The sequence below is a fragment of the Spermophilus citellus genome, assembly GCF_964194105.1.
Source record: "Spermophilus citellus genome assembly, chromosome: 4".
Classification (NCBI taxonomy): Eukaryota; Metazoa; Chordata; class Mammalia; order Rodentia; family Sciuridae; genus Spermophilus; species Spermophilus citellus.
In genome coordinates, this window is record NC_138185.1 from 29008448 (window position 1) to 29021195 (window position 12748).

The 12748-nt window shown below is 41.6% G+C and overlaps 1 protein-coding gene across 4 annotated transcripts in view; it reads left to right on the top strand.

Annotated features, from left to right (window-relative positions):
• Positions 1-12748, top strand: part of PTPRA (protein tyrosine phosphatase receptor type A) — a 132352-nt gene that overhangs the window by 105790 nt on the left and 13814 nt on the right. For all 4 annotated transcript variants that reach the window (XM_081293149.1, XM_081293147.1, XM_081293148.1 and 1 more), the window contains 10 exons: positions 154-244; positions 1357-1433; positions 2757-2793; positions 6463-6560; positions 7707-7826; positions 8552-8718; positions 9177-9312; positions 10475-10624; positions 12052-12145; positions 12433-12509. In XM_081293149.1, the coding sequence (XP_081149275.1) occupies positions 154-244; positions 1357-1433; positions 2757-2793; positions 6463-6560; positions 7707-7826; positions 8552-8718; positions 9177-9312; positions 10475-10624; positions 12052-12145; positions 12433-12509 (1047 nt within the window). The remainder of the gene's footprint in view (positions 1-153; positions 245-1356; positions 1434-2756; positions 2794-6462; positions 6561-7706; positions 7827-8551; positions 8719-9176; positions 9313-10474; positions 10625-12051; positions 12146-12432; positions 12510-12748) is intronic.

Consider the following 12748-nt stretch of genomic DNA (forward strand, 5'->3'; position numbering starts at 1 on the left):
GCATTCTCTCTGTTAGACTGTAAGTATTCACCTGAGTCTAGGCCTCATCCCCAGAGTAAAGGTAGAACTTGCTGCCAGGTCAGGTTTGGTGAGAGTCTGTACATTTGCTGTTTATCCCTTTTAAAAGTCCTCTAATTTCTCTTACCTTTTCAGGCTCTTCCTGCTTGTCCTATCCAGGCCACCTGTGAGGCTGCCTCCAAAGAGGAAAACAAGGAAAAAAATCGTTATGTAAACATCTTGCCTTGTGAGTGTTTGTAGGGTTTGGGGGGGGGGGCGGGATTATAACCTGAAATTAATCTCTGACCAGATTTTCTGAGGATGGAAAGAATCACGGGAGGGTGATAGTAGACTAGGGTCAAGACTTCGGGCTGAAAAATCCATTACATGGTTTCTCTTGCCACCCCACAGGGTCACTTGGGCTGGTTCGTCAAGATTTTTGTTGCAGACTTAAAGTTTTAGGAGGCCAGAGAGAAGAGTTTAATAGGACCAGAAAGGAAGTGGGTTATTGGGGTGTTGTTTTATTGTAATGCTCATTGAAAGAAATTCCAATACAGAGTTTTCTTTATACCCCTTCCCAGAGTTAGTCTTTGCTCATCAGTTGATCTACAATCTAAAAATATTTTTGTAGCCCAGTAGTCTCCAGAATGGAACATGCATAATCCAGGCAGGTATAAGAGGAAAATATTTGAACTTCATTTTATATTGCTTTTTAAAAAATTTATCCTTCTAAAATTTTTATATTTTAGGGTCATAGTTATGTTAGCTTTTATGCATAATTTATCAGTAAATGAACATATGTTAGAGATGCATGCTCAAATTTTTATTGGTTACATATGGGACCCAAAAAATTAAGACCACTCTACTAGACATTTACAGCCACTTATTTGTATACTTATATATGTATATACATAAATGTATTTGCTATATATTTTAAAAATATAATTGGTATATTGTATACATTGAACTTTTTGGCGGGGGGGGGAGGGTGGAAGGAGGATGGTGCTGGGGATTGAACCCAGGGCTTCCTGTACATGAGGCAAATGTTATACCACTGAGCTAGATCCCCAAACCCCTTTCTTTTTTCTTTTCACCTTATATATTATCAGTTCATCTGTCAGACAATTTTCTTTTTATCAATTGGTTAATATTTCATACAGTGGGTATATGTGTGTATGTATTCCCTGATGATAGTTGTGTTTCTGAATTTGGGATCTTAAAAATATGTTGGAATGACATCTTTATACATCAGTATTTCAGTACACATAAAACTGCAAATGTCTCAGCTGACTTAAACAATTGCATCAGAGAGAAATAAAATTGGATTTACTGGAATAGTAATTGTTGGATTTTTCCTAGATGACCACTCTAGAGTCCACCTGACACCTGTTGAAGGGGTTCCGGATTCTGATTACATCAATGCTTCATTCATCAATGTAAGGAACTCATGCTTTTCTCATTTATCTCCCTGAAAGACCATTGTCTACAGTCTGTTGGGTTTTTTCCCAACTGTATGTTAGGAGGGATATTTGCCATTTCAAGTTTTCCTTAAGTCTGATTTTTTTTTAAAAGATCAAATATTTTAAAAATATATCTCAGTTTTTATCTTCCAGTGATAGAAAAATTTGCCCAAACTTAAATTCTTCTCAGTACAAATTTTAATAGGCTTCCTATTGCTGACTCTGCACATGTCCATCTCTGAGTTATAATGCTTTCTCCTTCTGTGTTCAGAAGCACATCTATGCTGCCCTTGTTTAAACTGGAATAGAAAATGGCTTCTCAGATTTAGGCCCCTTCTTCTCTTTGGCCTCTGACTTTTAGACTTGTGTTTCATATCATTACCTTGGTATGACCTGGCATCCCATCGAAACTTCCTCCTTCACTGCCCATTGTATTGCTGTCTGAAAGGGGAAGAGGGTGATTCACAGTCCTTAAAATGATTTTTCACTTTCCTATGACTTCTCAAGTGAGTACCATATGTAAGTTATTAGGTTGAAAGTTGTAACTGGAACAGTAAGGACTAAAAAAAGAAAGTTAATGCAGTTTTAGTTTTTCAGAGGTTCCTTATCTGTTGAGTGGCCTCTCCAGGCTCCTTTGCTTCTTGTCTCCCACTGCCTTTCTTGGGAAACCTATTCTCAAAACACTTGGAGCTGATTCATCATATCCATAGGCTATTCCCAGAATGTTTTGCATTGGGTAAAACATCCCCCCAAAAAAGTAATAATAAGCTAGGGCATGGTGATATGAGTCTATTCCCAGCTACTTGGGAGGCTGAGGTGAGAGTTTCTACTTGAGCCCAGGAGTTTCAGACCTGAGCAATATAGTGAGACCCCCCCATATCTACGAAAAGAAGTAAAACAACCCTTTGTTCTTCTCAGAGTAGGCCCAGCATCATCCCTGCAATTACCTCATATACTTCTGTCTTGGAAGGTTCTTACCCAGTAACACTAAAACATACATTACGGGCTGCTGATAAAACATCAGAAACATAGTCTAGCCTAGGAGTTGTTATTTTAATATCCTTATACCAGTATTCCCTAATAATTTTTTGAGAAAACTACTTACACTGTTTGCAGTTTGTAATCTTTGTTTTTATCCCCAAAGCTAATCTCCTGGGAATTTCTGTAATGGAAATTCTTATTAATTGCCTGGACCTTTTCACAAGGAAGGCCTTGTTATTAACTAGTTCAGAGTTAGACTAGAGAATTTCATTCCTATTAACTTTTTGTTCTCCCTTTATTCTCTTCCCGCCTCCCCAGGGCTACCAAGAAAAAAACAAATTCATTGCTGCACAAGGTAAAGTAATGACAACATTTTATTCTTGGTCTTAACCGTGATCTCCTAGTGGATTTGGGGTTTCCCCTATTCCAAAGACTGAATGGATTAGCGAGAATGCAGTAGCTTTTCTGTAGTTTTATTACTACTTTAAAGAAATGAAACCCACCTCACAAGTTACATCTAAGGGCTTTCATTCATCTTGGGAGGCTGAGGCAAGAAGATCACAAGTTCAGCATGGGCAACTTAGTGATCCTTAGCAATGTAGACCCTATTTCAAAATTTTAAAATATAACAATAATAAAAGAACTGGGAGTATAGCTCAATGGTAAAGTGCCCCTAAGTTCAATCCACAGTACCAAGGGTTTAAAAAAAAAAAAAAAGAAAGTGAGTAATTGATGTTAATGTGGTCCACTGACTTATTCAGTTATTTATTGACCATATATTATATAATAGACAGTGGCCTAAGTGATGGGGCTATGGAGGGAATGAAACAATATAAAGTCTCTGCCTTTTTGGAGCATTTAGTTGGTAAAGTTTGCAGCAAGTAAACATATTAACAGAAATGTGAATAAGTGACTATACTGTTCATTATGATGGCCACTTAGCCACATGTGGCCATTTAAGATTAAATTTTAAGTTTGATATAGCTTGCCTATTGTGTGAGGTTCTAAGTTCTATTTCCAGCACCTCAAAAAAAAAAAAAAACCCACATTACATTAAATTTTAATTAATAAAATTTAAAGTTTGTTTCTTGATTGTGTACTAAGACTTATTGATCTTTTGTTTTAAGGCTCAATAGGTACATGTTGCTAGAGGCTACTGTGTTAGTGCAGATATAAAACATTTCCATAATTGCAGAAAGTTCTATCAGATGATAAAAAAGATATAAACTAAAACAGATGTAGCAATGAAATAAGGTAGTCAGGGAAAGCCTCAGAAACTCCTTGTTACAGCAAGGGGCCTACCTATTGCCTGACAAGGCTCTGCTTTCCCTCCCACTGTATACAGCCACCTCTTAGTTCAGACTGTTTCATTTTGGGTGGGGATGTTGCTCAGTGGTAGAGCACACTCAAGGCCCTGGGTTCAATCCCTAGCACACACACAAAAAAATAAAAAATAAATTTTGTTTTTATTTTTACTAAAGGGAATACTTAGAGTAATAAAAGCCAGAGAAGGAAAAATTAAAAAGTGAAAAGAATCAAGAAAACTGGATATATATAAATATATCCATGGCTGTTGTACCATGGATTATTCAGGAAATAATGAAAAAGAATTTAAGAAAGTCAAAGGGAATGTAAAACTTGTAAACAAACAAATTTATGCTCACACTTGCAGTCTCAGAACTGGGGAGACTGAGGTGGTAGAATCACTTCATTAGTTTCAGACTAGCCTGGACAACATAGCAGGGCCCTTTCTCATAAACAAATATAAATCAACAACAATTTTCTCCCCTTTCTTCTTTAGTTTTATGGTCTAATGCTCCTGAGGCAATGTTTTTAATCTGTTGGCTCCTTGTAGGTGCTCCTCTCCCTCAGTCAGGCAGCCATACACAATGTGCCCTTCTCCCCATCTTCCCAGTAAAATTGGATCCCAGTTTTGAGTTAAGATAATATTTGTTACTTCCATTTTCATGAATATACATATATTCACAACTGAAACGTGGAATACTGTGTTGTTTTGTACATTTTGCCCCTTCTTTTCTGGGAATTAATGATTGCACTTTTTCATAGTCATCCTCCCTCCCTCCCTCCCTCCCTCTCTCTCTCTCTCCTTCCTCCCTCCCTCCCTCCCTCCCTCCCTCCCTCCCTCCCTCCCTCCCTCCCTTCCTTCCTTCCCTCCCTTCCTTCCTTCCTTCCTTTCCTTCCTTTCCTTCCCTTTCTTTCCTTTCTTTTCTTTCTTTTCTTTCTTTTGGGTGGTGCTGGGGATTGAACCCAGGGCCTTGTGCATGTGAGGCAGGCACTCTACCAACTGAGCTATAACCCCAGCCCCCATTCGTTCTTTCTTTATTTTTATTTATACATGACAGTAGAATGCATTACAATTTTTATTACATAAATAGAGCACAACTTTTCATATCTCTGGTTGTATACAAATTATATTCACACCAATTTGTGTCTTCATACATGTACTTTGGATAATAATGATCATCACATTCCACCATCATTTCTAACCCCATGCCCTGTCCCATCACCGCCAACCCCTCTGCCTTTTCTAGAGTTTGTCTATTCCTCCCATGCTCTCTCTCCCTATCCCACTATGAATAAGCCTCCTTATATCAAAAAAGGTATACTCATAAACTGCTGGTAGGACTGCAAATTGGTGGAACCAATATGGAAAGCAGTATGGAGATTTCTTGGAAAGTTGGGAATGGAACCACCGTTTGACCCAGCTCTCTCTCTCCTCGGTCTGTACCCAAAGGACTTAAAAACAGCATACTACAGGGACACGGCCACATCAATGTTTATAGCAGCACAATTCACAACAGCTAAACTGTAGAACCAACCTAGTTGCCCTTCAATAGATGAGTAGATTAAAAAAAAAATATGGCATATACACACAATGGAATATTACTCAGCAGTAAAAGAGAATAAAATCATGACATTTGCCGGTGAATGGATGGAGTTAGAGAAGATAATGCTAAGTGAAGTTAGCCAATCCCAAAAAACCAAATGCCGAATGTTTTCTTTGATATAAGGAGGCTTAGTCATTTACCTTTTTAATATGCCTACCTCTAATTTTTCCCCTGAACTTTTTTGCAGTGCTGGTGATCAGTCCCAGGGCCTTGCACACACTAGGCATCCCCTAAAATCATTATTAGAAGTATATATATTTCCTCTCAGTACTTTCAGATACACAAGGTTTAATTTAAAAAAGATTAATTTAAAATCCTTCTGGAGCCTTCCTTGGCTCCATGTTGGATTGGTTGTCAGAGGCTCTCTAGCCTCCTAAGTCTCCTAAGGCTTCTCTTTACAAACACTCTGGGAATTTCATTAGTCTCTGTTAGGTCCCATTTCTTTCTTTCTTTGTTACCTGATAATTGTTTAGAATCTTCTTGTAAATTTTTTTTATTTTTTTATTTTTTATTTTTATTTTTTTAGAGAGAGAGAGAGAGAGAATTCCTTAATATTTATTCTTTAGTTTTTTGTGGACACAACATCTTTGTTTGTATGTGGTGCTGAGGATTGAACCCCGGGCCGCACGCATGCCAGGCGAGCGTGCTACCGCTTGAGCCACATCCCCAGCCCCCTTCTTGTAAATTTTGAATTCCAGCCTAGACAAGTCACTCATCTTTGGGGCTGAAAACGTTCACCTCAGCATGATAGGAAGGAGTAAATGTCACATCCAGCATCTAGCCTATTATCTGGACCATAATGTAGGTATTCAATAAGCAGTCATAATTTCTAATCCCCAACTATAATATCCTTGAGAGACACTGTGTTCTGTTATATTTTGACAGCTTCTTGCCTCCAATCATGGTCAAGTGCCTGGCACATACATGGTGGTTACAAGGGAAACATTCAAATTTTAGGTAGTTGGGTTGGATATTTAGCTGAAAACATGGACATAGGATTTCAAAAGCCAGAAATGGATCTTCCTAATTTCTTAGCACCTTTCTTACCTTTCATGTGTGTGTGTGTGTGTGTGTGTGTGTGTGTGTGTTTTAATCTTTGCTGTTGGCTACTTTAGGACCAAAAGAAGAAACAGTAAATGATTTCTGGAGGATGATCTGGGAACAAAACACAGCCACCATCGTCATGGTGACCAACCTAAAAGAGCGAAAAGAGGTAAGTGGAGAAATTAGATAAGGGGGGTCTTGATATGGTGTGGCCAGCAGAAAGGCTACTCTCTGGAGCTCTGAGTTGGAGCCTGGCTATCTTTACTTTGTGGCTATTGTGCCATGGATCATTCAGACAAACACAAGCTGATGTATGTACTAGACTCTTCTATGGCCTGGAAGCCTCGGATGAACCTTAGGGGGGCTAGGGCACATTCCCACATCCGGTAGTCAAACAGCTTGCTCTGGTTCTCAAATAACTTGGAAGGAAGACATAGGCCTTTAGTTAAGGGAAAACCACAGAGGCTATTCTCCCCTAGTTTCTCAAGTCCCTTATTCCCTTGGTTTCCTATCCCATCTCCTGATGAGGCCTTTGGTATATCCTAAAGTTGACAGAGGGACCTGTGCGAATTGACACCCTGAAGGAATGCAGAACAACCTGAGGCTTGGGGCCTGGTCCTGTAGTCAGATTTCTGATTGCTCCTTTTCCTTGTGTGGCTGCCACGTCTACTTCTGGCCTTATCCAGCATCATCAGTGGGTCACAGCCAGTGCCAGTTCTGGGTTCTATATCAAGCCCCAGAGAAGAATCCCCATTTGTGGCAATCTTTCTCAAGGATGGCCTTTGAATCACCTTGCTCACCGTCCTGGGGTGTTTAAGGGTTGATCAGCAGCTCCCCAGTGCCTAAGAGGGATAATGCTAGGACTGGGCTTTAGGTTAGATTCCTTCAAATAGACCTCTGATTCTTTAAAGCTTCCAAACAGAGAAGGCCTTAGACCTCTCATGGCAGGTTTATAGTCTGCCATAGTCCATCTTGGTGGCCCTCTCATATCAGACTGCTGGCTCCAGGAGTTCAGACAGGCTTGCCCCTAAATCCTGACCTGGGATATTGTGGAAGGACAGATTTTATAAATAAAATTACTTCAGATTTGCCCTGAATTGAAGGGGTGAGTGTGGGAAAGATAAGTATGGGACTGATGCTCTGTGAAGAGATTATGGAAGCTGAGGAATTTGATAAAAGGAAGTTAGAATGAATAAGCCCACAGCTGTCCGAGGTGAAAATAGAGGTGCTAGGGCTTTCTGGGGACTTCATTATGGCCCTTTGCATCAGCCAGGGGCAATCTGAGATGAGGGGGTATGTGTCTATTTCTTTCCAGTGTAAGTGTGCCCAGTACTGGCCAGACCAAGGTTGCTGGACCTATGGGAATATCCGTGTGTCTGTAGAGGATGTGACTGTCCTGGTGGACTACACAGTACGAAAGTTCTGCATTCAGCAGGTACTGTCTCCCGCCTCCTTTCCCAGTCTTGTTTAGGATCAGCTAACCACTGAGAGGATGGGAACAGGCTGTTGTCCCCCCTCCTATCCAATATGGTCAAGAATCACTAAGTGTGCGATATGTTTAAGTCTGAAACCAGAGATTTGACCTTCAGAGAGCTTCTCAGACCTTAAAAGGACAATGTTTTCATGACTTGGGGGTAAAGTACCAACTGATGTGGAGTTTGATCCAAGATATGACCAAGCACTATGGAGTGGGGGATTGGGAGGTAGCACAATCTGCCAGATACTAGAGTCACCTTTCCTACTTCAAAGGCTTCTGATGGCAAGGACCAGGTGGGCATATTCTTTGCACTCCAGAGCAACTGTGGAGGCCTGAGCCAAAGTTGCCTTTAGCTGAAGAGCCTGTGGTGCTTTAGAAAGGGCCTTACCAAGAGTCAGGAGTCCTGAACTTTGGTTTTGACCTTGCCATTTACTCATTCTGAAGCCTTGATAGGTCATTGAAGTTCTCTTGAGTTTTACCTTCCACACCTATAGGTTGAGAATAATATTAACAGCCCTGCCTAACTCATGGAGTTACTAGGAAGATTCTCTGGCCATGGTCAGAAATTTCTTGGATACACTCTCTTTCTCATTGTAACTGACAATCATTGTTGTACCTTCCCTCCCATGAGATGCCCAGTCCTGGTTATCAAGGCCAACATAAAGGATTTCCTCATTTCACAGGTGGGTGACGTGACCAACAGAAAACCACAGCGCCTCATCACTCAGTTCCACTTTACCAGCTGGCCAGACTTTGGGGTGCCTTTCACCCCAATCGGCATGCTCAAGTTCCTCAAGAAAGTGAAGGCCTGTAACCCTCAGTATGCAGGGGCTATTGTGGTCCACTGCAGGTCAGTATGTCCTGACTCTGCTCCCCACATTCTGCCCACTTGGCCAGAGCAGGAAACAGCATAGGGTCCCTGGCTGAGGAAGGTGGCATAGAGAACATGAGCACTAGGGCCCCAGGGGAGCAACAAGAGAGACTCCTCAAGTCTACTGCTGGTAGAGAATATGACTTGAGAAAAGAGGGAAGGAAGAGCAGTCCTCCAAGGACTGCTGTGGAGTTGGATTATGTGATGACCATGTATCCTTGCAGCCTTCAGATTCAGAGTTCCTAATGCTGATAGCTAGAGATCAGAAGGTCAGGGAAGAGTGGAGTTTCTGGTTCCAAGAGAGTCCTAACTCCCTCCCCTTCAGAGTTAGAATTTAGAGGCCTAGAAAAAGAGCCCCAGCCTTTGTTGTCCTCCCTGCTTCCTCCAGTAAGGCATGCTGTTCATCCCAGTAACCATCCTCTGCCTTCTGGCTACAGTGCAGGTGTAGGGCGCACTGGTACCTTTGTCGTCATTGATGCCATGCTGGACATGATGCATACAGAGCGGAAGGTGGATGTATATGGCTTTGTGAGCCGAATCCGGGCCCAGCGCTGCCAGATGGTGCAAACAGATGTGAGTAATCTGTGGGTGAAGGTGGCAGTAGGTTTTTTCCTGGGGCTAAAATATCTGCCTACCTCAAGGGCTCACTCAGTCTCCCAGGTTATTGTAAATGATCATCATCATACAGTGTGATGAAGAGCCCTTATAAATTATCTACTCAGCCATGCTCAGTGGCACACACTCATAATCGTAGCAGCCTGGGAGGCTGAGGCAAGGAGGATCACAAGTTCAAGTACTGCCTCAGCAATTTAGTGAGGCCCTGTCTCAAAAAAAATAAAAGAACTGGGAATGTGGCTTAAGCACCCCTGGGTTCAATTCCTGATACCAAAACAAAGTGCTTAAAGAGAATACCAGCTGGGTGCGGTGATTTATGCCTATAATTCTAGCTATTCAGGAGGCTGAGGTAGCAGGATCGCAAGTATGAGACCAGTTTGGGAATTTTGCAAGACCCTGTCTCAAAAAAGGATTGGGGATATAACTCAGTTGTACAGCACCCCTCACCTCTGGGTTCAATCCCTAGTATCAAAAGCAAGCAAGCAAGCACAGAGGAGGTTTTGACTTTGGGTATGGGCATGCCAGGAAGGCAGCTGTCATTTTCACTGGTCTTTAAAAGATAAAGGAACATGGGCTGGGGATATAGCTCAGTTTGTAGAGTACTTGCCTCACATGCACAAGACCCTGGGTTCAATCCCCAGCACCACAAAAAAAAAAAAAAAAGGAACAGTCCTTGAGGAAAGCAAGTGAGTCATGATATAGCTCAGCCACATCCAGGAGCAGCAATGAGATGGGCTTTGTAGCCAGGGCACAGCATGAGGAGGGAAGCTGTCAGGAGGCTGGGCATTACAGATTATCACAGACTTTATGTATCTCTACTTCTGACAGTCCTTTCAAACTTGAATCTGCCCTCTCAGAATGAGAAGTGTTGCATATGTCCCCCTCACTAAGCTTCCACCATCCCCAAGGCAGATAGGAATACTGCCTTCCAAGCTAACCACCACCAGAAGGACTCATGCATTTCAAGTCCTGCTTCTCTGAGTCAGGGCAATAAGAGGAATCATTTTGCCCCTGCTAGGATCAAAAGAAAAGAAAAGTGGTCTGGGGATGGGAGGGATGATGTGGTATCATTAGGACTGTGTTGTTTATAACTGAGAACTTGGCATCTTCTGTGTTTCAGATGCAGTATGTTTTTATATACCAAGCCCTTCTGGAGCATTATCTCTATGGGGATACAGAACTGGAAGTGACCTCTCTAGAAACCCACCTGCAAAAAATTTACAACAAAATCCCAGGGACCAGCAACAATGGATTGGAAGAAGAGTTTAAGGTGAGTTGGTACTAGATGACCAACTCCAGATTGAAGGGTCCATTTGGTCTAGGAATTGTGGGTCTGGGTAAATGACTCCTTGTGCATTTGCCCACAGATGGTAAGACCCCTGGTGAGGCATGCCAGTGGTTTAAGGAAGTGGCCCTTTCAGCTCCTGTTATTCTCAACTCATCTTCCTTGTTAGGAGTCACTTCAGTTTGGTTTAGGGGGAAAGAAAAACAGGTAACAATGTTTTTTGTTTTGTTTTGTTAAAAAAAAAAAAAGCCCACAGGTGATTATATATAGCCAGGGCAAAATTTTTCTGTAAGACCAGATAATAAATATTTTAGAGTTTATAGACCATACAGTCTCTGTCCCAACTGCTTACTACTGCTATTGTAGCACCAAAGCAGGCATAGACAGATTGTGAACAAATGAGTAGGGCTGTTTCTGTAAGACTTTATTTATAGGCAGCAGTCTGGATTTAGCCTATGGATCTTAGATTGCTGACTGCTACTGCCATTAGATAATGTCTCTCAACACATAAAGCCTGTGTCAGGGCTGTGTAGCTCACTGGTAGATCATGTACTTAGTATTCATGAGATCCTGAGTTTAATCCTTTCCACCAAAAGCATCCTAAGTCATGCTTTCATCAATGAAAAGTGCTCCCAGAAGCAAGTGATTTGTAGGTTCAGGTGAGAATGACACCTTTCCTTAAAAGCAGTTCTTCTCACACTATGGTGTATACGCTGGGGATCCTGACAGATACAGGTTCTGATTCAATAAGTCTGAGTTAGATCCTGACACTTTGCATTTGACATTCTGCATTTCTAACAAAATGGGGACAAATGCTGATGATGTATGGGCTACACTTTGAGTAGCAAGGATCAGGAAGAACATGAGGGGAAGAGGGGATACACATTTGGATAAGTTTTTCTAAGAAGTCTAAGACTACCACTGTGGGTAGAACAGCAAGGTGGGCATCGGGTGGACCTAGTTCCTTCTTCATCCTGGAATCCTAGCTCCAGGATCATAAAGTTCTAGGCCAAAGGAATCCCAGAAGAACTCATACAACAGCCTGGAAGGGGTTGTCTCTCAGTGGTACAGCGCTCACCTAACATGGGTGAAGTAAAATAAATAAATAAATAAATAAATAAAGCAAGCACCACATAAAAATAAAGGCATTGTGTTGTGTCCATCTACACCTTGAAAATAAATATTAAGAAAAAGAGTCTGGAAGGCAGTATTTACTAAACACTGACTTGACTTGTTCCTGAGCTTAAAGAAAGAAGAAACAGTGTTCCAACAAAAACATGTAGAAATGGAGATCAGGGCCCTAGGGGAAGAACAGTGCTGACAAGGACCCTGGAGATGCAGGCCTGGTGACAGGTAGTCTTGTCAGGTTTAGTTACTGGGTCAATAATGTTCCACTTCCCTTCCTCATTCAGAAATTAACATCAATCAAAATCCAGAATGACAAGATGCGGACTGGAAACCTTCCAGCCAACATGAAGAAGAACAGGGTTTTACAGATCATTCCATGTAAGTGTCCTATCCCCTAATTCTTTCCACCCTTTCTACTTCTCAGGGACTAATTAATGATTGGTTTGGAGACAAGAATCAGGGCATTACCTCTTGATGCTCCCAGTGCTTTAATGGCCCCTGTAAATAAAATATCATAAAGAGGCAAAGCCTTTCTTTCTCCTGGGCAAGAAACAAGCTTGCCCTTGCCCAGCTGGGATTACATCTGCTAAGGGCCAAGGGCAGGAGCAGTGGAAAGCGAGAGATTGGGCATGTTGGTGAGCTACCAGCCACTGTTCTTCCTGCAGATGAATTCAACAGAGTGATCATTCCAGTTAAGCGAGGTGAAGAGAACACAGACTATGTGAATGCATCCTTCATTGATGTAAGTGTTGGCTGTGCGTGAGCTCCCAGCACCCCATAGAAATTCCCTGGACTTAACAGTGCTTCCCTCACAAATCTCCCTGGGAGGATCTTATTTGAATCAGTCAGCAATTACTGAATTCTTTTTTTTTTTTTTTTTTTAAAGAGAGAGTGAGAGAGGGAGAGACAGAATTTTTTAATATTTATTTTTTAGTTTTCGGCGGACACAACATCTTTGTTTGTATGTGGTGCTGAGGATCG